At 44.7% G+C, this 22,742-nt stretch overlaps 2 protein-coding genes and 1 long non-coding RNA gene across 6 annotated transcripts in view; all 3 read right to left on the bottom strand.

Moving 5' to 3' along the window:
- Positions 1 to 735, bottom strand: part of LOC117062174 — a 38,286-nt gene extending 37,551 nt beyond the window's left edge. The window contains exon 1 of the long non-coding RNA XR_004428234.1: positions 201 to 735. This is a non-coding gene — a long non-coding RNA (uncharacterized LOC117062174). The remainder of the gene's footprint in view (positions 1 to 200) is intronic.
- A 6,656-nt stretch (positions 736 to 7,391) lies between these two features.
- Positions 7,392 to 12,293, bottom strand: TEX37 (testis expressed 37). Of its 4 annotated transcripts, none has more exons than XM_033176798.1 (4): positions 12,114 to 12,293; positions 11,262 to 11,298; positions 10,459 to 10,551; positions 7,392 to 7,924 (listed from the first exon to the last, which is right to left on the bottom strand). In XM_033176798.1, the coding sequence occupies exons 2-4, from the start codon at positions 11,286 to 11,288 to the stop codon at positions 7,502 to 7,504; spliced, it is 543 nt and encodes a 180-aa protein (XP_033032689.1). In that variant the 5' UTR covers positions 11,289 to 11,298; positions 12,114 to 12,293; the 3' UTR covers positions 7,392 to 7,501. The 4 variants fall into 4 exon arrangements, with proteins under 4 accessions (XP_033032689.1, XP_033032691.1, XP_033032688.1 ...); XM_033176800.1 differs by having other exon boundaries at positions 12,203 to 12,284; XM_033176799.1 differs by having other exon boundaries at positions 7,394 to 7,924; positions 12,150 to 12,293.
- Positions 12,294 to 13,693: 1,400 nt separating this feature from the next.
- LOC117062826 (probable ATP-dependent RNA helicase DDX23) lies at positions 13,694 to 14,737 on the bottom strand (the record flags this gene model as incomplete). Its single annotated transcript, XM_033176726.1, has 1 exon — positions 13,694 to 14,737. A coding segment is annotated over one exon (345 nt), but the record flags the coding sequence as incomplete, so codon positions are not given.
- Between the last annotated feature and the right edge of the window lie 8,005 nt (positions 14,738 to 22,742).

Below are 22,742 nucleotides of genomic sequence, written 5' to 3'. Positions count from 1 at the left end.
CCTAGTCACTAAACACAGCTATTGGACCAGGGCAGAGCTGGGACTAGGAAGACACAGGGGTTGATCGAGATACTACCCAAACTCAATTTGGAGTTCCTATTGTCCTGCTTTTCCCCAAAGGCAACTTCAGTTGGAGAGAGTAGAATTCAGTGGGCAAAGTTGTGAGTCAACCTCAGGAATGTCTCTCCGGGTCACTTTACCTGATATTTCCAGGTACTGAGAGCTTCCTTGCTCCCTGCCTGGAGCCTGAAGCTGCTGGGGGCAGTTGCAGAAGACGCCTAGAGCCCTTCTCCCTCTTTCCTGTGCAGGCCCTTGGAAAACCGTTTCTCTCTCTCACGCTCGTTCCTTCCTTCGATATTTGTTGGGCACCTGCTATATGCCAGGTTTCAAGAGCAAGAAAGAAAATAAAATGCTCCAAAAGACGTTTAAAAAAGAAATTATTCTAAAGATAATACACATTAAAATTAAGCATGGCTGGGCGTGGTGGCTAACACCTGCAATCCAGCACTTTGGGAGGCCGAGGTGGGCGAATCACTTGAGATCAGGAGTTTGAGACCAGCCTGGCCAACATGGCAGAACCCCATCTCTACTAAAAATACAAAAATTAACTGGGCATGGTGGCACATGCCTGTGTTAGAAACAAGCGCTCGGTCCCACAGAGAAGAACCAGCACTCAGGCAAATAGTTTTCTCAGCAAGGCAATTACTTCTACAGAAGGGTGCTGCCTGTGTCAGCGACGATCACAAGAGCACCCCAACAAAGGAGAGAAGAGGTTTTTATCCCTAACGCAGTTCCTGTTTCTGTGGCCTTTCCCCATTGGCTGGAGTTGGGCCTCACAATCTAAGCTGACGCGATTGGCTAAGACTTAAAATTCTCCAGATAGGGTAAACATGCCATTTGCTAAAAGAGGAGTAGAGAGGAGAGACTGTTACTAACTAGGCAGGAGGGAAGGCATGCCTAGGCATCCCTGGACACATATGGGCACAGCAAGGGGGTTGGTTACAGAACGGAAGGAAGTTTGAAACTCTTTCCAAATAAGGTAGTGAGATGAGGACTTTGAAAGCCAAAGTGGAGAAAGGGGAAAGCAGGGAGAAGGGCTAGCTTATAACCTTACAACTTATAAACAGGAACTTAAGTTTTGAAGAGGAACTTAGTTGTGCTAACACCTGTAATCCTAGCTACTCTGGAGGCTGAGGCACAGGAATCGCTTGGACCTGGGAGGTGAAGGTTGCAGTGAGCCGAGATCGCGCCTGGTGATGGAGCGAGACTCTGTCTCAAAAGAAGTTTTTTAATAAAATAAAATATAGCTCACAATGATTGAGCAGTCAGTTTGCCAGGGTAGGCACTAGGTGTTCGCTCACAGACTCCTCACAGCCCCCTCTGAAAGATGTAGGAACAAAGGGACTTAAGAACACACAGAGAGAGCAAACTGTTAGGGACAAGGGGTTGTCGAGACAGGATTCTTCAGAGGAGGCTGTGTCAGCTGTCAGCTAGGGGAAACCAGGAGAAAGGGTTGTTTACAAAAAGTAACAGCAAGTGGAAGGCAGGAGGTGGGAGAGGGATGAGTATGTGTGTAGGGCAGGCAGAGATGGGGTTGGAGGGAGGGGTCGCTGCCTCCTAGGAAGGGCCTTAGCTGTGGGACCGCCCACGTGGTGGTTATATAGAGAGATGACGAATATGTCATCGGACCTGTATTTTATGATTCCTCTAGAGTTAAAATGGGGAGCACTGCAGGGGGCGTTCCCAGGTGCCATAGAGGAGGCCTGCTGCAGTGGGATCTAAATGGAGGGCTAAATTCGAAGGAGATTTCTGAGGCAGAATCTTAGACTTTAGCAGCTATTTCTCAGAGCTGTTTCCTCAGCCTCCTGTGGGAAGGTGCGGCAAGCCCCTCACAAGCACCATGTTGGGGTCTCAACTCATGCTTCTGTCCTGTGCCTGATCCCTTCCTGGGCTCCCCTACCGCTGTCCTCTCCTGCTCCAGGGGACCCAGGTCATGGCTCACCTTCTTGCTCTGTCCACCTAGGGGAGAGACAGTGATGGTCTCTCCAGAAATAGACATTTCCAAGGAGATTTCTGAACATCTCAGATTAAGAATTACTGAAGGATATCTCTGAATCCAGCTGACCTTCTTGGTCCAGGTAGTTGTTCACAACGATGGCTATTAATCAACAAAACGTGGACATTAGGGAGCAAGACAACTATTTTATTAAAGTTTTAGGATAGGTCAGGCACGGTGGCTCACGCCTGTAATCCCATCACTTTGGGAGGCCGAGGTGGGTGGATCATCTGAGGTCAGGAGTTCAACACCAGCCTGGCCAACATGGTGAAACCCCGTTTCTATTAAAAATACAAAAAATTAGCATGCGCCTGTAATCCCTACTTGGGAGGCTGAGGCAGGAGGATCGCTTGAGTGTGGAAGGCGGAGGTTGCAGTGAGCTGAGATCATGCCATTGCACTCCAGCCTGGGTGACAGGAAAACTCTGTTTCAAAAAATAAATAAATACAGTTTTAGAATAAAACTTTTATTTTTAATAAAGTGACATGCAAGTTTTCAAAAATGACTAAAACTTTAGGGTTGGAATGAAATCTGGGATTTAAATTCTGGCTTTGTTACATGTGGACTTGAACCAGGTACTTAACCTCCCTCAACCTCTGTTTCTTCATCTGAATATGAGGATGAAATAATATGTGTAGTGTGCAGCAGAAATAATATGTGCAGCAAATATATATTGTTACTCATGTTTTCACCTCAGCTAAAGCATTTTGTAGAAAGTCCATGTGTTAAAACCATCAGCTGATCCACATGACCTGTCACTGAAAAAAAATTATTTATTAACAAGCATTGAGAGGTAGTAAGCTTTCTTTTGTAGATACTGTCTTTTCTAGACATCTTAGAAGGCATGTTATGGATAAAACAGATTCACTAAAGATTGTAACAAGATAGGGAGAAAGGAACGTACTGACCAGGAAGCATTTTACAACTGATGAAGAGATAAAGGGCCTTTGAAAAGTTATTCCACCTCACCAGGGATCAAAGAGACTGTACTCTTACCAAACTAATAGTCAGTCTTCTTCCTTTCTTTCTCTTTCATTGTTTCTTTCTTGAGAATAACAGGGATGATAAGGACACTGTGAATTAAGTACTCTCATAAATGGCTAGTAGTATTCTAAAGAGATACATCTTTCTTTTCCCTTCCCTTCCCTTCCCTCCCCTCCCCTCCATTTTATTGTGGATAATTTCAAACATACCCAAAAGCAGAGAGAGTAGAATCATGAACTTCCAAGCACCTGTCATCCAACAACAATTTTTATTTTGTCACTGATATTGTTTGACCTATTTCCTACCCCCATCAACGCTGTTTGTTTTGCTAGAGCTTTTTAAAAATAAATTTCAGACATCAACTCTTCAGATAATATTTCAAAAAAAAGATCTCTAATAGACAATAAATGCTTAAACATAACCAGAATGCCTTCATAACACCTAACAAAATTAGTAACCATTTCTTAATATTAAAAATACATCTGATTAGAAAGTAGTACTTGGTTCTTGCATTTTGACCCAGTAACTTTGCTCCTCCTTTTCTTTTTAACTTTTCTTTCTTTCTTTCTTTCTTTTTTTTTTTTTTTTTGAGACGGAGTCTCTCTCTGTTGCCCAGGCTGGAATGCAATGGTGCAATCTCGGCTCACTGCAACCTCCACCTCCTGGGTTCAAGCGATTTTCCCTGCCTCAGACCCCGACTAGGTGGGATTACAGGTGCCCGCCACCACACCTGGCTAATTTTTGTATTTTTAGTAGAGACAGGGTTTCCCCATGTTGGCCAGGCTGGTCTTGAACTCCTGACCTCCGATGATTCAGCCACCTATGCCTCCCAAAGTGCTGGGATTACAGGCATGAGCCACTGCACCTGGCCTGCTACTCCTTTTCAACCTAATTACAGAAAAAAGGTTTATATTGTAAAAAAAAGTCACCTTATCCCTTATTTGTAAGAGAAAATGCACAATGGAAAAAATCTTGAATAGCTAACAACAGTAAATTATGGTATGTTCATGCAATGATGTTTATAAAGTTTTAAGGTTGAGTGGGAATATTGATAGGTAATGCAATTAAAATCAAACAGGATTTAAAATTACAGTATTCAATATGATCCAGCAATCCTACTACTAAGTATTTATTCAAAGTAAATCAGTATATCAAAGAGGCATCTGAACTCCCATATTTACTGCAGCACCATTCACAATAGCCAAAATATCAATCAACCTAAGCATCCATCAACAGATGAATGGTTAAAAAAATGTGGTATATATTCGAATGGAAAACTATTCAGCCACAAAAAGGAATAAAATCCTGACATGGATGAACCTGGAGGACATTATGGTAAGCAAAATAAGCCAGGCACAGAAAGATAAATATTACATGTTCTCACTCATATATGAAATCTTTTTATGCTTTATTTTTATTTTATTTTTTTGAGACAGAGTCTTGCTGTGTTGTGCAGGCTGGAGTGCAATGGATCAATCTCAGCTCACCACAACCTCCACCTCCCAGGTTCAAGCAATTCTCCTGCCTCAACCTCCCCAGTAGCTGGGATTACAGGCATGCACCACCACGCCTGGTTAATTTTTTTGTATTTTTAGTAGAGACGGGTTTCTCCATATTGGTCAGGCTGGTCTTTAACTCCCAACCTCAGGGGATCCAACGCCTCAGCCTCCCAAAGTGCTGGGACTACAGGTGTGAGCCACCACCACGCCTGGCCATATATGAAGTCTTTTAAAAAGTTGATCTCACAGAAATAGAAAGTAGAATAGTGGTTACTAGAGGCTGGGAAGGGTAGGAGGGGAAGGAAAATAGGGAGAGGTTGGTTAAAGGATACAAAATTATAGCTAGATAAGAGAAAAAAGCTTTACTATTCTACAGCACGATAGAGTGACTACAGCCAACAACAATTTATCATATACATTCAAATTGCTAGAAGAGAGGATTTTGAATGTTCCAAAGATAAAGAAATGATAAATGTTTGAGGTTATGAATATACTGGTTACTCTGTATATTAGTCAGGGTTCTCTAGAGGGACAGAACTGATAAGAACTGATATCCTATATCCATATATATATCTTATATATATAATATATATATGGGAGCTTATTATTAACTCACACAATCACAAGGTCCCACAACAGGCCATCTGAGGAGCAAGGAAGCCAGTCCAAGTCCCAAAACTGAAAAATTTGGAGTCTACGTTCAAGGGCAGGAAGCATCCAGCATGGGAGAAGGAAATAGGCTGGGAGGCTAGGCCAATCTAGTCTTTCCACGTTTTTCTACCTGCTTTATATTCTAGCCAAGCTGGCAGCTGATTAGATGGTGCCCACCCAGATTAAGGGTGGGTCTGCCTTTCCCAGCCCACTGACTCAAATGTTAATCTCCTTTTGGCAACACCCTCACAGACACACCCAGGATCAATACTTTGCATCCTTCAATCCAATCAAGTTGACACTCAGTATTAACCATCACACTCTGATTAGACCACTACACATTGCATGCATCAAAACATCACCAAGTACCCTAGAAATATGTACAATTATTATGTGGTAATTTTTAAAATAATTTTTTAAAAAGAAAGAAATCAACCAGGGGATGATACAAGAGATAGAAAGTAGGCATGAAAAAATACCTTAATAAAATGTATTATTGCTCAAAAACAGAAAAACAAAAATAATTACAGAATTCAGTGTGAATTTTGTAAATATGTGTACAAAAGGTCTCACTGACTATCTCAGGCACTGCTCAGGGTTCACTTATAAGATAGGAGCATTATTAATGCCTCTTACAGATGAGAGAGTTGACGTTCACAGAGATTTTCTAGAACATCTAGGCCGAGCACGGTGGCTCAAGCCTGTAATCCCAGCACTTTGGGAGGCCGAGACGGGCGGATCACGCGGTCAGGAGATTGAGACCATCCTGGCTAACACCGTGAAACCCCGTCTCTACTAAAAAATACAAAAAAATTAGCCGGGCGAGGTGGTGGGAGCCTGTAGTCCCAGCTACTCGGGAGGCTGAGGCAGGAGAATGGCGTGAACCCGGGAGGCGGAGCTTGCAGTGAGCTGAGATCCGGCCACTGCACTCCAGCCTGGGCGGCAGAGCGAGACTCCGTCTAAATTAAGGCATGGGTGAAGCCTCAGTTTTGTCTGACTCCAAAATCAAGATTTTGGCTGGGTGTGCTGGCTCACACCTGTAATCCCAGCATTTTGGGAGGCCAAGGCAGATGGATCACCTGAGGTCAGGAGTTTGAGACCAGCCTGGCTAACATAGTGAAATCCCATCTCTATTAAAAATACAAAAATTAGCTGGGCTTGGTGGCATGCACCTGTAATCCCAGCTACTTGGGAGACTGAGGCAGGAGAATCACTTGAACCTGGGAGGTGGAGGTTGCAGTGAGCTGAGATGGTGCCATCACACTCCAGCCTGGATAATAAGAGTGAAATCCTATCTCAAAAAAACAAAAACTATATGCATTTGTGGGATACATAATTTAGGTCATAGCATCCACCTTGGACCTAGAGATGAAGCCACAACAAACATGTTCTACCCTCCTGTCTACCTCTGAACTATTAGGCAAGAGAGAAATAAATTAGCATGTTGGTCAAGTTACTGTGTTTTGGTTCTCTTTGTTATAGCCGCTTAACCTATTTCCTCACTGACTCATACGTATGTATGTTTACATGCATTCCACTGAGCAAGAAGAAAAGTATGAAACAATGCCCTTTAAACTGTTGCTGTTGATTGCTACAAGGCAGGAGTGATGGATAAACTAAAATAAGAATATTGAGGGGAAAAGTTATCCAACAGCACCTCAGGTTTTGGAATCACAGCCAATATCTAGATGACTGTGGGAAACACACTTTTCCCAACTTTATAAATAAATGCTTAAAACAGTAAGAATCTTTACAACAGGACTCTTCCCTGCTCCCTCCACCCGCCCGAGACCAAGTCTCACTCTGTTGCCCAGGCTGGAGTGCAGTGGTGCGATCTCAGCTCACTGCAACCTCTGCCTTCTGGGTTCAAGTGATTCTTGTGCCTTGGCCTCCCGAGTAGCTGGGACTACAGGTGTAAGCCACCACACCTGGCTAATTTTTGTATTACCATGTTGGCCAGGCTGGTCTTGAACTCCTGACCTCAGGTGATCCACCTGCCTTGGCTTCCCAAAGTCTGGGATTATAGGCATGAGCCACAGCACCCGGCCAGGATTCTTATAATGAAACATGACACAAATTTCAGTTCTAAATACACACTGATTTCCCCTCCCTCCCTCTTTTCCTCTCTCCGCAATGGGCATGCTGTAGCCCAGGGCAGCCCAGGGAGAGAGGTAGAATGAACATGATCCCAGGGTCCCATTGCAGTTGGAACATCTTTCCAGTTTTATTTTCAGTTCTCCTCCCCGCACTCCAAGGTCATAGGATTTCCACATGCCCTTGGAAGAGTCTTTGGAAGGTATTTTCATCCTTCCTACTGGTAAAATGGCATCAAGGGTCCCCACCGGTTCAAGATAGGGACCTTGACTATATGGTGATGAAGACAGGGACACCCTGGCAGTAGCAGGTAGCCTTTGGCTATCTCTGCAGCAGGCTGGTGCTTGGGATCCAGGAGGCACGGAAAATCAGCACTCCGGAGGACCTGGTTGGGGTCACCCTGGGCCAGGTGCAGATCATGGGAAGCTGGATATGTGAAATGGCAGGTACTGGTGAATTTGCGCTCGTCCTCCCATGTGGCCTCATGTTCCTGTGATGGGAAGAAGCCAGGAAGTCCCAGGTCTTTGGCAGTCATGTGGGGTCTTTTGAAAGCAGGGTACCCATCCGTTAGCTTGGGGTTGGGGTTAGGGATGGGCCTATAAAACTCTTTGTCCCGGAGTTGAGCATCGAGCTTTGCCTGCTGTGGAAACAAATCACACATGAATGGAGGGGTGAGAGACAAGAGATGATGTAGCTTTTCTTGGAAGCATCCAAGACAGAGCATACCCTTCTTTATTTTTTTAAAACTTTAAATTAGTCCTTGAATGGTAACATATACAGCATATACATATATAGTAACATATACAGTAACATATACATAACGGTTCCCATCTCCAGAGACAACCACTGCTATCAGTGTTTTTCGTATCTCTCTAGAAATATTTGATGTGCATATAAACATGTATGTGTATATCTTCTTCCCTTGGTCTGTACAGAAATGATGAATATTGTATTCCATTCCATACTTTGCTTCCATTAAATAACATCTCAGAAATTGATCCATCTTTGTTTGTTTAGATCTTCTTTTCTCAATGGGGAAACCTCAGGACAAGATAAGATTTTTAAGTAATCTTGAAAAGAGAAAATGATAAAGGAAAAAACTGATAAATCTAACTATATTAAAAATCAGAATTCACACTCCCTGAAATATTTAGTGCAAAGACAAACCACAAACTGGAGAAGAGTTTATCCACATATATAACTGACGAATGAAAAATGCTTAGGGCCAGATGTGGTGGCTCACATCTGTAATCCCAGCAATTTGGGAGGCCGAGGTGAGTGGATCACTTGAGGACAGGAGTTCGAGACCAGCCTGGCCAACATGGTGAAACCTCATCTCTACTAAAAATACAAAAATTAGCTGGGTGTGGTGGTGCACGCCTGTAATCCCAGCTACTCGGGAGGCTGAGGCAGGAGAATCGCTTGAACCCAGGAGGCGGAGGTTGCAGTGAGCCGAGATTGCACCACTGCACTCCAGCTTGGGCAACAGAGCCAGACTCCTCAAAAAAAAAAAAAAAAAAAGGAAAAAATGCTTAGAATATTTTTTAGAACTCCTACAAATTAATAAGAAAAAGACAAGCAACCCAGTAGAAAAATGAGCAAAAGATATGAACAGACATTTTATAAAATAACAAATCTCCATCAACAAATGAAAAAGTGTCCAACCTCATTAATAGTCAGTGAAATGAAAATTATGACCACAGGAAAATATGATTTTGCACCCACCAAACTGGCAAAACTTAAAATGTCTGCCAATACCAAGCAATGGCAAGATTGCAGAGCAACAGAAGTAACTGTCTCCTGCTGGCTAGAATGTAAATTGGTGCAACCGCTCTGGAAAACAGTGATTTTTACCTAATACTCCATGACAAACAATTCTACTCCTGGAATGGATAAACACTTGAACATTAGGATGTGTCTTATCTCATCTTCAATGCAGCATTTGGGAGTGGGAAGAGTAGGAACAAAGCACCCAAATGTCCACCAATAAGAAGAGACAGAGACAGAAGAGACAAATACAGTACACCGTGGCATATTCACGCAATGTAATACTATGCAGCAGAAAATGAACAATACGCCATAATGTTTAGCAAAAAGTGACAATTGTGGAAGGGCACAAATCCAATACGTAAGAAAGTTCAAAAAGGCAAAACCAAACAATTTGTTTGAAGGGATATATACATATAAGGTAAAATGAGTTTTTAGAAAAACACACAAGGGAACGATTTTTTGAGGGGGGAATAGAGTTTTGCTCTGGTTCCCGGTTTCAAGCGATTCTCTTGTCTCAGTCTTCCAGAGAGCTGAGAATACAAGCGTGCACCAACACGTCAGGCTAATTTTTGTAGAGACGGGATTTTGCCACATCGGCCAGGCTGGTCTCAAACTGCTGGCCTCAAACTCCTGGTCTCAAACCCCTGGCCTCAACTCCTGCCTGCCTTGGCCTCCCAAAATGCTGGGATTACAGGTGTGAGCCACTGCAATTGGCCTACAAGGGAATGATTAACCACTTCTGGAGATGGGAGGAGGGGTAAGTTTGTGGGCTACCCAAGAGGCTACAAGGTACTGCTACTGTTAATGTGCCATGTTTTAAACTGTCTGTAATGGTTATATCGGTGTTTATCAGTGTAATTTAAACTGTAAATGTGTATTATTTACAATCTTTTGTATGCATGACATATTTGATGTACATTTGAAAACATACACACATGGCCGGCCACGGTGGCTCATGCCTGTAATCCCAGCACTTTGGGAGGCCAAGGCAGGTGGATCACGAGGTCAGGAGTTCAAGATCAGCCTGGCCAAAATGGTGAAATCCCATTTCTACTAAAAATACAAAAATTAGCCAACGTGGTGGCAGGCACCTATAATCCCAGCGACTCGGGGGTTTGAGGCAGGAGAATTGCTTGAACCCGTACAGGCGGCAGAGCTTGTAGTGAGCCGAGATTGCACCACTACACTCCAGCCTGGGTGATAGAGTGAGACTCCGTCTCAAAAAAAAAAAAAAATACATATGCCTACATGCACATGCACATAAAAGATCTCTAAGTCACATCTCCTGGCATTGGATACTGTTCTAACAAGTGCCCAAATGTCCACATTTGTAATACAAATGAAGCAATAGAGAGGATTTCAGTGGACAGTTGATTGAATGACAGGACTTGCGTGCCTTCCTACCTCTTGCGGCGTGACCCTGGAGTATTTGTGCTTCCCGTAGGGTTGATAGTCGACCATGTGGGAGCTTTGGTATATGTCTAAATCCACAGGGTCCTAAAGCACAAGGAGAATATAAAACAAGAGGTTCCCCCTTGTCACTCCTCCACTTAAAGCCATTCAATGGCTTCTTGCTGTTTGTAGGACAAAGGCTGACTTTGGGCCTGACATTCAGAGCCCAGATGATCTGGCTGTGACCCACTTTTACCATCCCACCACCTTCCTGCCCTCTCTACTCCAGCCTCACTTCCTCCCACTCGCATGGGCCTGGCATGTGCTTTTTCCTGTCTCCTGATGGAAATGCAAGTTGCCCTCCTCACAGACTAGCGAACTCCTATCTATCCTCCAAGACCCAGACTAAATGTCACTTCCCCAAAACATCTCTCCCACCCTTTTATTCTCCACCTCCCAAGAGTTAAACCCTTTCCTTGTTCCTCACAATCCTCCACCACAGCACTTACAGGGTGTACTGCAATGGATTTAATAAAGTACACTAGATCAGGTTTAGTGTACTTAGACATCACTGCAGTCCCAAAGCCCAGCACAGGGCCTGGCACACTGTGGGTGCCTAATAAGTGCATGCTGAGTAAATAACTGAACCCTCAGAGAATTATAAAGAAGAGAACACAGTTCTCTTCTTCTTGTACAAAAAAACAAAAAAAAAACCCCAAAACTATCATTCCAGAAAGACGAGAAGGAGGAGCCTCAAAGAGCCTGGCCCTTCCAGGGGCTTGCTGAGGCTACCCAACTCGGAGACCATCACTCACTTGTCCCAGGTATTTCACACCTGCCATGGCAAAAGACCTAAACACAGACAAGTTGTTTAGCCCTGCTCTGCCACAGACAAGGAAAGCAGCCACTATCTTCAAGCTGTGCCAACCCAGCATGGCTGCCCTAGCTTTCTTAGCCACTCCTCCCCATCTTCCCTGGGCTCCCACCCTGCATGTCACTCCATCATCAAGGGGTTGGTGGTGATACCAGGGTCCCTGGGACAAAAGGGCTGGAGCAGGACTCAGGAAGAATGAGGGTTGTGTAGAAGATCACATTTACTGATCAGGTTTACTGTTTGAGAGGTATATCTGATCCTAGGGAAGTTAAGTGCTGGTAAATGTTTAACAACCATGTTTTCAGGGAAAATAGGCCCTGGGTTTATAGCATCTGCCAATTTCTGTGGTGTAAATGCTCCTATCATGGCTCATTTCAGGCTATCAACATAAAATCATTGGCACTGAGTTGCACAGATATGCACAGGATGGGCTCTTGTGAGCCAGTATGAACTGGCTCCAGCTCACATGTTCCTCTGAACCAGGCCTCAGCACTCCCCCTGGATGGAGGAAGGCCCAGGCCTAGGACTCAGAGCCACCTTTATTCAGAGCGGAGTATCCAAGGTGAAGAAAGTTGCAAGACTCTGCATTCCCAGTTGAACAACAATAGTTTGTAGGCCTAACTCCAACCCCTCCCTTCCAGCCCTAAAGTCCTAGCAGGGTCCTCGCTGCACAGACTCCTTGTGTCCATGGCCCCCTAGATCCTTGAGGGGTACTCCACTGAATTCCCAGGGAACCCTCCCCTAAGCCTCACTCCCTTCAGCAGACAGTGGCCCAGCAGGGTGGTGCCCAGACCTCAACAAACCCCTGCGTTCCCTTCCTTTTGCTCACAGACAGCTTCTCTCCTAGGGCTGGGGACCAGCTGCCATGCAGACAGAGCTGACCCTTTCTTCTGCCAGGGCAAGACGATGCTCCTGCACTCCCACCTCCAGGTGCCCTTGCCACATGGAGAGTCCTGTTGCTGTGTCCCACTGCCACGCCTGTCTTTGAGTTGAGCCCTGACCTATGATGACGGTCCCTGTCATTGTGAGGTGGGTGGGTGGGTGGCTGCTCAGGCTGCCTGCAGGTCAGTTCCCCCTGTCCCTGGCTCACTAGAGCCAACATGAATCCTGGCAGCATTGGAAGGTCTTGGGGACCAGTGCTTTCTGACACTCTACAGAATCTTTCTATTCCTAGGAGAGGAAGGTAAATAGAGCCCACGTGGTTTATAACACCAGACTGTGTGTGACTAAATCCACTTTGCACCATAGACTGCCACCCAGGCCTCGGTTGCCTGACAGGCTGGCTCAAAATTGTCAAAATGTCATACTTTTTGACATTCATAGTGTGTGGCTACAATAAAAAAAAATATACAGAAACAAGCTTTGGTGAGGATGTGGAGAAATTAAAACCATATGATTTAGCAAGACCACTTCTAGTTATAAACAAAAAAGAATTGAAAGCAAGGGCTCAAATGGATACCTGTACCCCAATGTTCACAACAGCATGATTCACAATAGTCAAAAGGTAGAAACAACTTAAATGTCCTTCAGAGATGAATAGATTTGTTATATATATACAATGGAATATTATTCAGCCTTAAAAGGGAGGCCGGGCGCAGGGGCTCATGCCTGTAATCCCAGCAACTTGGGAGCCCGAGGCAGGTGGGTTGCCTGAGGTCAGGAGTTCCAGACCAGCCTGACCAACATGGAGAAACCCTGTCTCTGCTAAAAATACAAAAATTAGCCGGGCGTGGTGGTGCATGCCTGTAGTCCCAGCTACTCAGGAGGCTGAGGCAGAAGAGTCACTTGAACCCAGGAGGTGCAGGTTGCAGTGAGCCGAGATCACACCACTGCACTCCAGCCTGGGTGACAGAGCGAGACTCTGTCTCGAAACAAAATTTAAGAAAAAAAAAAAAAAAGGGAAGGCAATTCTGACACATGCTACAGCATGGATAAATCTTGAGGACATTATGCTAAGTGAAATAAAGCAAAATAAGCCAGTCACAAAAAGACAGATGCTGCATGATTCCGCTTCTGTGAGGTACCTAGAGAAGTACAATTCATAGAGATAGAAAGTAGAATGATAGTTGCCAGAGACTGAGGGGCGGAATGGGGAGTTGTTGTTTAATGAATATGAAGTTTCTGTTTCAGAATATTTTAAAAAGTTCTGAGAATGGATGGTGGTGATGGTTGCCCATTGTGAATGTATTTAATGCCACTGGATTATGCACATAAAAGTGATTAAAATGGTAAACTTTGTTATATATGTTAAATTGTACATATATTATGTATATTTTATATTTTAATGTAATTATATATAAATATGTATATTTAATTATATATTATATTAAACATATATATGTTATATATTATATTATATATATAATTTTTTAAAATATTCACGTATTTATTCTCAGAACATACAAACTTATCTTCTCAGAGAATAGAAAACAGAGATTTCACTCAGTGACAAAGATGGACACAGCCAGTTCACCCTGTCCCCCCATCTACTTAGAAAATCCCCTGGGAGAGGGATGCCTAGAGCACATAGCACCCCTTGGTGCGGGGCTGTGCACAGGTCTAAAGGCACTCGACTTTACCATCCAAACAGGAAAACAGCTGTCCAGATGACAGTAAGATTCCACTGTCCGTAATCTTCATGGTGCCAGGTCCCCTGGGGCATCTAGGGCAACAATGCTGCTGCAGTTTATACAGTTACACAGTCCAGTCTGTGCCAAAGGAGGTCCCATCAGGCAGCCAGGTTTCTGTTCAGTCTGGGCAGCAATGCCAAATGGCTGTCCCCATAGCCTGGCATGAGCTGATGGCCCAGTGCAATCCCAAAGCAAAGAAGGGCAGATCTGGGCCAAAAAGCTGTGATAATTTCCTCTCCGTGCCTCCGACAGCGTTGTCCTCTCCTTTTGCAGCCCCACATGCAGGGTTCCTGACCTGAGGGTCTGGGCTAGCGAGTCTGATTGTTTTCCTAAGCCCCCCATAACACAAGAATAAGGACCTGGAAAGAGGGATGTGAGGTTTCTGAAGAACAGGCATCAGGCAGCTTCGGAGATGCCCTCAGCCCACAGGAAGAGTGCTGTGTCAGGCAAAGATGGTCTCTTTTTGGCACTTCTTGGTGAGGATGGTGCCTGGCTTATGCTGGGCATCTGGGTTGTTGGCTAGTTCGGGGGGACAGGAAGACACTGGGCTTTCCAGGATGGTTTGCTTCAGCTCGTAGAACACAGCAGAGTCCTCTTTTGTGAGGAAGGTGATGGCCACCCTACTCTTGCCTGCCCGTCCCGTGCAGCCAATGTGGTGGATGTCATCTTCAATATTTTTGGCCATTTCATAGTTGACAACCATAGACACATCTTGGATGTCAATACCATGACCAGCCACATCTGTAGCCACCAAAATATCCTTGGCCCCAGCCTTGAGGTTGGGATTTTAATAATCCACGTTCTTTAAGGGACACCTCCTCCATAAAGCTTTCCTTTATCTCACTAGGTGCCACCATAGACTCATTTATCCAACCAATATTTACTGAGCACTTATTTTGTGTTTGGGCATTGTTCTCAACTTTATAGATACAAGAATGACAAAAATAGATGGAAATCTCTGCTTACATTCCAGTGAGATGAAAACACGGAGTAAACACAATAATAAGTAGGTCCCTCTCCATAGATAGAGAAAATAAGCCAAGTGATGCACAAGAGGATGACTAGTGGGCACTTCAGATGGGAGGTCCAAGAAGGTCTCTGTGAGAGGGTGATGTTATAGTAGAGATCTGAAGCATGGGAAAGAACCAGCCATGCAAAGATCTGGAGGCTGATTCCAGAAACAACAATCAGCCAGTGCAATGCCTAAAGGCAGGAATCACTGAGAACAAGAAGAATGAGCCATGTGCCTAGAAAGAAGTGAATGATGGGCAAGGTCAAGAGATTGAGTCAGCTGGAAATCTCTGGCATTCCTCTTCTTTCTTTAATGGAATGCCAACTTCCCCTCAGAGAACTGTTTCTTGCCTTTCTTTGGTTTGAGTGTGTCCACAGAATTCATGTGTTAGAAATTTAGTCCCCAGCATGGCAGTGTTGGGAGGTGAGGTCTTTTAAGATTCGATTAGGTGGTTAAGAGGGATTAATGCCGCTTTCTTGGGACTGTGTTAATTCTCGCCATAGTGAGTGAGTTATTGCTGTCTCAGGACTGGATTAGTTACCCCAAGAGCCAGTTGTTATAAAGTGAGGCCGCCCCTTGTGTTTCACCACTTTTGCACACACTCGCTTGCCCTCCCACTTTTGTACCATGTTATAATACAGTATGAAAGGCCTTGCCGGAAGCCATTGCCATGCCCTTGAACTTCCTGACTTCAAAAACCGTGAGCCAAATAAACTTCTGGTTGTTGTTTTTGTTTTTTATTGAGATGGAGTCTTGCTCTGTTGCCCAGCCTGGAGTGTGCAATGGCGCAATCTTGGTTCACTGCAATCTCTGCCTCTTGGGTTCAAGCAATCCTCCCACCTCAGTCTCCTGAGTAACTAGGATTATTGGCATGCACCACCACGCCTAACTAACTTTTTTCATATTTTTAATAAAGACAAGTTTCCACCATGTTGGCTAGGCTGGTCTCGAACTTCTGAATTCAATTCATCTGCCCGCCTCGGCCTCCCAAAGTGCTGGGATTACAAGGCATCAGCCACCAGGCCCAGCCTTAAACTTCTGTTTTTTATAAATTATCTAGTCTATTATATTCTGTTATAGCAACAAAAAATGGACTAAGACACTCCCGTTTGGGGGTCACATGGTGTGGGTGGTGCTGATCCTACTCCAACTCTAAATGGGCACATTGCCACCAGAATATTCCACTCTCTAGGCCACAGTGATTGATTCAGGGAGAGGCTCACGATCCAAGCTGGACTGATGAGTGTCATTCCTAGCTCTTGGGAAGGAAGAGCTGAAACAGCAGGCACTAAGAACCATGTGAGCCTCAAGCTGCCTGAAGCCACTGTGTAGAGAAAGTCAGGCCAATAATAAAATCAGCACAAAGAAAAAAATACTCAAGAGATAGAAACAGCAATAGCATTTTGACTAACACTGAGCCCCTGGATATAACCATGCCTGAAGTTTGACCTACATCTACACTTCGCAGTTTATGTGAGCTTCCCTTTCTTATTAATGCCAATTTCAGATGAGTTTCTGTAACTGTCAGCTGAAACAATACCTACAAATTCAAGGTTGAAGAGCTCACAGAGTTATTTCTCCTAACTGTGGGGTTCTTGAGGGAAAGAGCTGGATCTTACTTTTTATTACTCAGTGCATGGACACTTCAGTGTGGGGATTTAAGAAGTGCTTGTGAATTAAATAAAACTAAAAGAGATGGCAAAGGCTAAGGCGAAGAACAGAGTGGCCACAGGGATAAGAGTAGAGGGGACCCCTGGGGCATAACAAGTGATTTTTGTGACCCAAGTATGTCTTTTTCAGAAAAATATTACGAAGTACACTTTTGGAGTCCTGAATTCAAATTCTGATACTTGCTATCCTCATGTCTTTGAGTAAATCATGTAAGATTAATAAAAGGCAGTTTGATCATCTGTAAAACAGAGGTAACATCTACCTCAGGTAACATCACCTACCTGAAAAGAGCGTAGGAAGTCAACAGATATGTCTGTGAAGGTGCTTAGTGTTCTTCATACCAATATTTGCCCCCATATTTTTGAGTTCCTGCTGTATCTCAGGCATTGTGCAAGGGCCTGGAATTATGGTAACAAAATAAAATAGAAATGCTCTCTGTCCTTATGAAGTTACAGTACGATGGCAGATAAATATTCAAATAATCACACAAGTGAGTCTTTCATTACAATTTTGACAATTGCCATGAAGGAGAAATGTGGAGTAGCGGAGGTTGATCCAGTCTTGGGATCTGGTCAGAGAAGACTTGCCTCAAGCAATGACATTTTAACTCAGTTCTAAAGGGGAAGGAGAGTTCTGTTCACTTCCCTAAGGCAGGAAATAGACTTCCCAAGTGTAGGAGAGAAGCTGCTCTGCTGGAGCAGAGCCAGGAGGGACAAGGGCAGCTCCAGATGAGGCTGGAGAGGGGATGCTACCTCATCAAGCAAGGTATGGGAAGAACTTTTGACTTTATCCATTGTAGGCCACTGGATGATGATGATGATGATGATGATGATGGCTGGGACAGCTGGATGAGATGGCATTAGATATGGAGAGAAGTGAGTAGGTTCAAGAGACGTTAGGAAAGTAGACCACATAGGATTTAATCATTATCAGGAAGAGGCAGTGGCAAGACAGAGTAGGTTCAAAAAGATTCCCAGATTTCTCAAATAAGCCATTGGAACTTGATGGTCCTTTGCTGAGGTGGGAAGGGCAGAAGGAGGCATCAGTCTGAGAAGTGCTATGGTTTGAATATTTGTCCCCTCCAAAACTCATGTTGAAATTTAATCTTCTATGTGGCAGGATTGAGAGGTGGGGACTTTACAAGGTGACTGAGTCATGAGGGCTCTTCATGAATTAATGAATTCATGGGTTAATGGATTAATGGGTTATCATGGGAGGGCAACTGGTGTCTTTAGAAGAAGAGGAAAAGAGACCTGAGCTAGCACGTTAGCATGCTCAGCCCCTCACCAGGTGATGCTCTGCTCTGCTTTGGGACTCTAAAGAGTTCCCACTAGCAAGAAGGCTGTCACCAGATACGGCCCCTTGACCTTGGACATCTCAGCCTTTGTAACTGTGAGAAATAAATTACTTTTCTTTATTAACTACCCAGTTTCAGATATTCTGTTATAAGCAACAGAAAATGAACTAATACCAGGAATAAATCTGTGAGTGCAGTTGGGATCATATTCCAGTTGTGGAGCCTGTGTGGTTTCTAAGAAGAGGCGAGTAAACACCATGAGCAAAAGGGTTTATAGTTCAGAGAAGAAAGTTCTGAACATGTTATACACTCTGGAATTGCTGGATATAGGTGGTACTTGAAGCCAACAGGGAGGATGGACAATATCCCTAATTTAGGTACTGTAGCCTCCCAAGTAGCCCTGCAGAGCAACACTGCCCTGACACTAAAAGGTATTCTGTGCCTCCCAAATGGAGCATTCAAGGGCAGCAGAAGGGAAATCAGGCCAGAAGGATGATAAGGTCATTGGCACTTGTGCTCAGGCCTTGCTGGTCCATGTACTCGAGCCTCTTTTTAACCCCCTTTGTGTGCTACCTTCACTGCAGTCAGGTTTTTTTTTTTTCTTTTTTCCTTTTTTTTTTGAGATAGTCTCACTCTGTCACCCAGGCTGGAGTGCAGTGACACGATCTTGGCTCACTGCAACCTCTGCCTCCTGGGTTCAAGCGATTCTCCTGCCTCAGTCTCCTGAGTAGCTGGGATTATAGGCGTGCACCACCACGCCCAGCTAGTTTTTGTATTTTTAGTAGAGACAGGATTTCACCATGTTGGTCAGGCTGGTCTCGAACTCCTGACCTCATGATTCGCCCGCCTCGGCCTCCCAAAGTGCTGGGATTACAGGCCTGAGCCACTGCGCCTGGCATGTTTCTGCAGAATCTCTTAGCTTCAGTGCCAATGCAGCGACATTAGTGCAACAAGCTGCAGGAGTGGCAGGGCCCTCAGCTCAGCCACCCACTGGTTATGGCAGTGTGGACAAGTCACTTCACTCCCAGGAGCTCAGTGCCCTCTTCACTGAGATTGAAATCCTCAATGCCTGCACAGGTTTCCTCCACTCCAGACTACCACATAGTTACTGAACTTTGAGTGAGCTTGCCCTGAAACACTGCAAAACATCATGTTGTACCAATTTTTAAGTTTTTACAACGCAATACATGTGATTTTTTCTGAAGTTCAAAATGGGTAAATGTTTTCACGGTTCTCATTTTCTCCTTTAGCAGCAGGCAAGGGAGAATCTTTCCCTACATTTGTAGGAGATGAAAAATAACCCAGAAAGCAAATCCTGCTTTTGTTTTTGTTTTTGTTTTGAAACGGAGTCTCGCTCTCTTGCCCAGGCTGGAGTGCAGTGGCCGGATCTCAGCTCACTGCAAGCTCCGCCTCCCGGGTTCCCACCATTCTCCTGCCTCAGCCTCCGGAGTAGCTGGGGCTACAGGTGCCCGCCACCTCGCCCGGCTAGTTTTTTGTATTTTTTGGTAGAGACGGAGTTTCACCGTGTTAGCCAGGATAGTCTCGATCTGCTGACCTTGTGATCCGCCCATCTGGGCCTCCCAAAGTGCTGGGATTACAGGCTTGAGCCACCGCGGCCGGCTTTTGTTTTTTTAAAGTTTAAATCACATCCAAATTTTGGGTTCAAATTGTGTAAGGTAAGATAAACCAAATTATATTATTTTTAAAAAGCACTCATATAGAAATATGAATGTATTTCTAGAAGCACGGTTATGTTAAAATAAACATTATTTTAAAGGATGCAAAAAAAAGGGGTATGGACAAGATCCAATAAACAGGTTATACAAAGCAGGGGCACACCAAAGACCCTCAACAAGCATCATTCCTCCTTCTCCCCTGCTACCTCCAGTGAGGATACTCACCTCTAAATCTAAATATCTATACTGAGAAAATAACCCCATACATATACAACAGGGTTAGATGTGAAAACTAAAGAAGAAAAATATCAATTACTTAACACCTAGTCTGGTATGCTGTAGGAGTTAAATTATTGTAACCTTCATTCATTCGACGGAAATAGGAACAAGAACACCCCAAAAGTCATCTGAGAGTGACTTCCACATCTCCTACCATAGCCTGGAGAGAGCTGGGCCCCAAATTTCTGCCTATGCAAATTCAGTATGTTAATATTGTTAAATCACAGGAGGAAATTCTTCTCCCCAATCAGAAGCCCTCAAGTTCCTCCAGGTTTATATTAAAGGGATTACAATCCATTTCCTTCCTAATACGGCTAATGCGCTATGGGAAGCCCTCAGGCCAGGGATTAAAGCATTTATGCCTTTAATTAGGAGCAACCCTTCCCTTAAAGCCTGAAACACAAACAGCAGGTCGACACTACAAAGGCCTCCTCCCCAGCACGGTGGGGATATTGCTCCTTCTCCAGGAGCCTGGAGCCTCCAAGAGCTTAGCAAACACTGCCTTTCCCAAACGAGATGTCTTAGCCAGGAGGGCCCTCATCAGAAATAGGAACCCCTTCACCTGAAGAACAAACAAACAAAAAACAGATCTTGAGTTAATTCAGGATCAGCCCCTGCCGCACAGCAGGGAAGGCGAGAGGAATCCATTTCGTTAAGGGGCCCTGCGGAATCAGCACATCTCCAGGAGGGATCGGGGACGCTGATTGTCCCACCGCTGCAAACACACTGGGTCATTAGGTTTCAAGTGGATGGCTCTGAAAATTAAGACGTGATTGTGCTTCGGAGAGGTCTGTCCCCAACTGGATGCCTTCAGGAGCCCCCCACACAGGGTCTGTCATCCTTTTCCATTCTAGATTCATAGAAACTAGCTGGGTCACCTAGCACAGGGTTTCTCTAAGGGCAGCCCAATGACCCTCTTCTTCAGAGTCCCCTGGGATACATATTAAAATCCAGATTTCTGCTGCCACACTTGTGTCAGAATCTTTGGGAAATGAAGCCAACCCTGGACTTTTAACAAGCTTTATTGGAGATTCTGTGATTCTTATGCATGGGTAAGAGGACCATGGCTGGGCCACCCCCACTGTTTATAGATGGGGGAGCTGAGGCCCAAAATCTTCCAGGGATGGACAGAGGCAGACAGCCAATCAAGGTCCGGTCTGGGATGCTTTCGGGGTGGTGAATGTGCACAGTACCTGAGAAATGATAGCCGAAAGAACCTGTGAAATGGTTAAACTAAGAACTCGGGACCTTTTGCTTCATTTGTTCAACACACAAGTATTGACTGTCTTTGGTGAGTGAGGCATGGTGCTAGGTGCTGTGAGTGTGTGTGTGTGTGGTCATAGGAAGGAAAGTGTTGGTGGATGATGATAAAAGATGAGAAACGCTGTGTTCCTGCCATCCAGCACTTTACACACTGGGAGGGAGAGGAAGCAGGAAGTGTCCAAAGAAAGCACATGCAGGGAAGTGCAGAGGCAGGCCAGGGTCATCTGGAGTTGAGGGAGGCTGAAGAAATGGCAGAGAACAGGTAGCGATGAAATCAAGCGTTAGATAAGGAGCATCCTTCTCTTGTCCAAATTTGGTTCATCCCTGAAGCCGCAGCCACTGCCTGGCTTCTGGTGGGAACCACTTCCTGACTGCTCATTCTCACCCACATCCCTTTTCTCTAACATTTATGGCACTTCAGCAGATATTTGTCACTTACTTTATGCCATGTCCATGTCTTTGTTTAGTTGTGGTTTTTTTTTTTTTTTTTTTTTGCTTCCCCCACAAAAAAATATTTGAACTGTCTTTTTCCTCTTGACTTCCCCTGAGCCTGCTAGACCCTTCATAATGCTCTTTGATTGTATAGGGGATATTTAAAAGTCAGGCTGGAAAGGCATCTGGGGCTGTGCAATGAAGACCTTCAGTGCTGGACTTTCATGGGGGAGGCTGAATGCAGAGAGGAAAAAGTTTTAGAGTCAGATGATTTTGCACTTGAACTCAGCTTTACCACTTACAAACTGTGTGTCTTCGAGTAAGTTACTTATATTCTCTCTTCAGTTTCCTTCTGAAGTGGTAAAGTAGGGCTAAAAATGCCTGCCGTGCAGGAGAATAAAGTAAAACTCTGGGAATACCCTGCCCAGCCCAGTGCCTGATATAGAGTACATGCTCAATAAGTGAGACTGAGCATGCAACATGTCACTCAACAGTAACATGACGCAAGGGACTTTTCAAGAAGACCTGTGGGGTAAGTATGGGGCACAGACAGGAAAGAAGAGAATGCAGAAGAAATGACGGCCGGGCATGGTGGCTCACACCTATAATTCCAGTACTTTGGGAGGCTGAGGCAGGTGGATCACCTGAGGTCAGGAGTTCAAGACCAGCCTGACCAATATGGTGAAACCCTGTCTCTACTGAAAAATACAAAAAATTAGTTGGGCATGGTGGCATGCGCTTGTAGTCCCAGCTACTCGGGAGGCTGAGACAGGAGAATTGCTTGAACCCGGGAGGCAGAGGTTGCAGTGAGCTGAGATCACGCCACTGCACTCCAGCCTGGGTGACAGAGTGAGACTCCATCTCCAAAAACAAGAAATGACAACAGCCAGAGGCTCCTATAACTCCCCAGGCACTTGAGAATTGACTGAACATTCGGTAGTAACAGTAACAACAGGGCAATCCTCTGTGCTGGGTACTGTCCTGACAGCTTTATGTGGATTTAATTCACTTAATCATCACGCTAGGCCGGGCGTGGTGGCTCACGCCTGTAATCCCAGCACTTTGGGAGGCTGAGGTGGGTGGATCATCTGAGGTCAGGAGTTTAAGACCAGCCTGGCCTACATGGAGAAACGCCATCTCTACTAAAAATACAAAATTAATC

Source organism: Trachypithecus francoisi, unplaced genomic scaffold (genome assembly GCF_009764315.1).
Source record: "Trachypithecus francoisi isolate TF-2019V2 unplaced genomic scaffold, Tfra_2.0 Lachesis_group17, whole genome shotgun sequence".
Classification (NCBI taxonomy): domain Eukaryota; kingdom Metazoa; phylum Chordata; class Mammalia; order Primates; family Cercopithecidae; genus Trachypithecus; species Trachypithecus francoisi.
The sequence above is the reverse complement of the archived record's forward strand: the minus strand, read 5'-3'. Positions and strand labels throughout refer to the sequence as shown.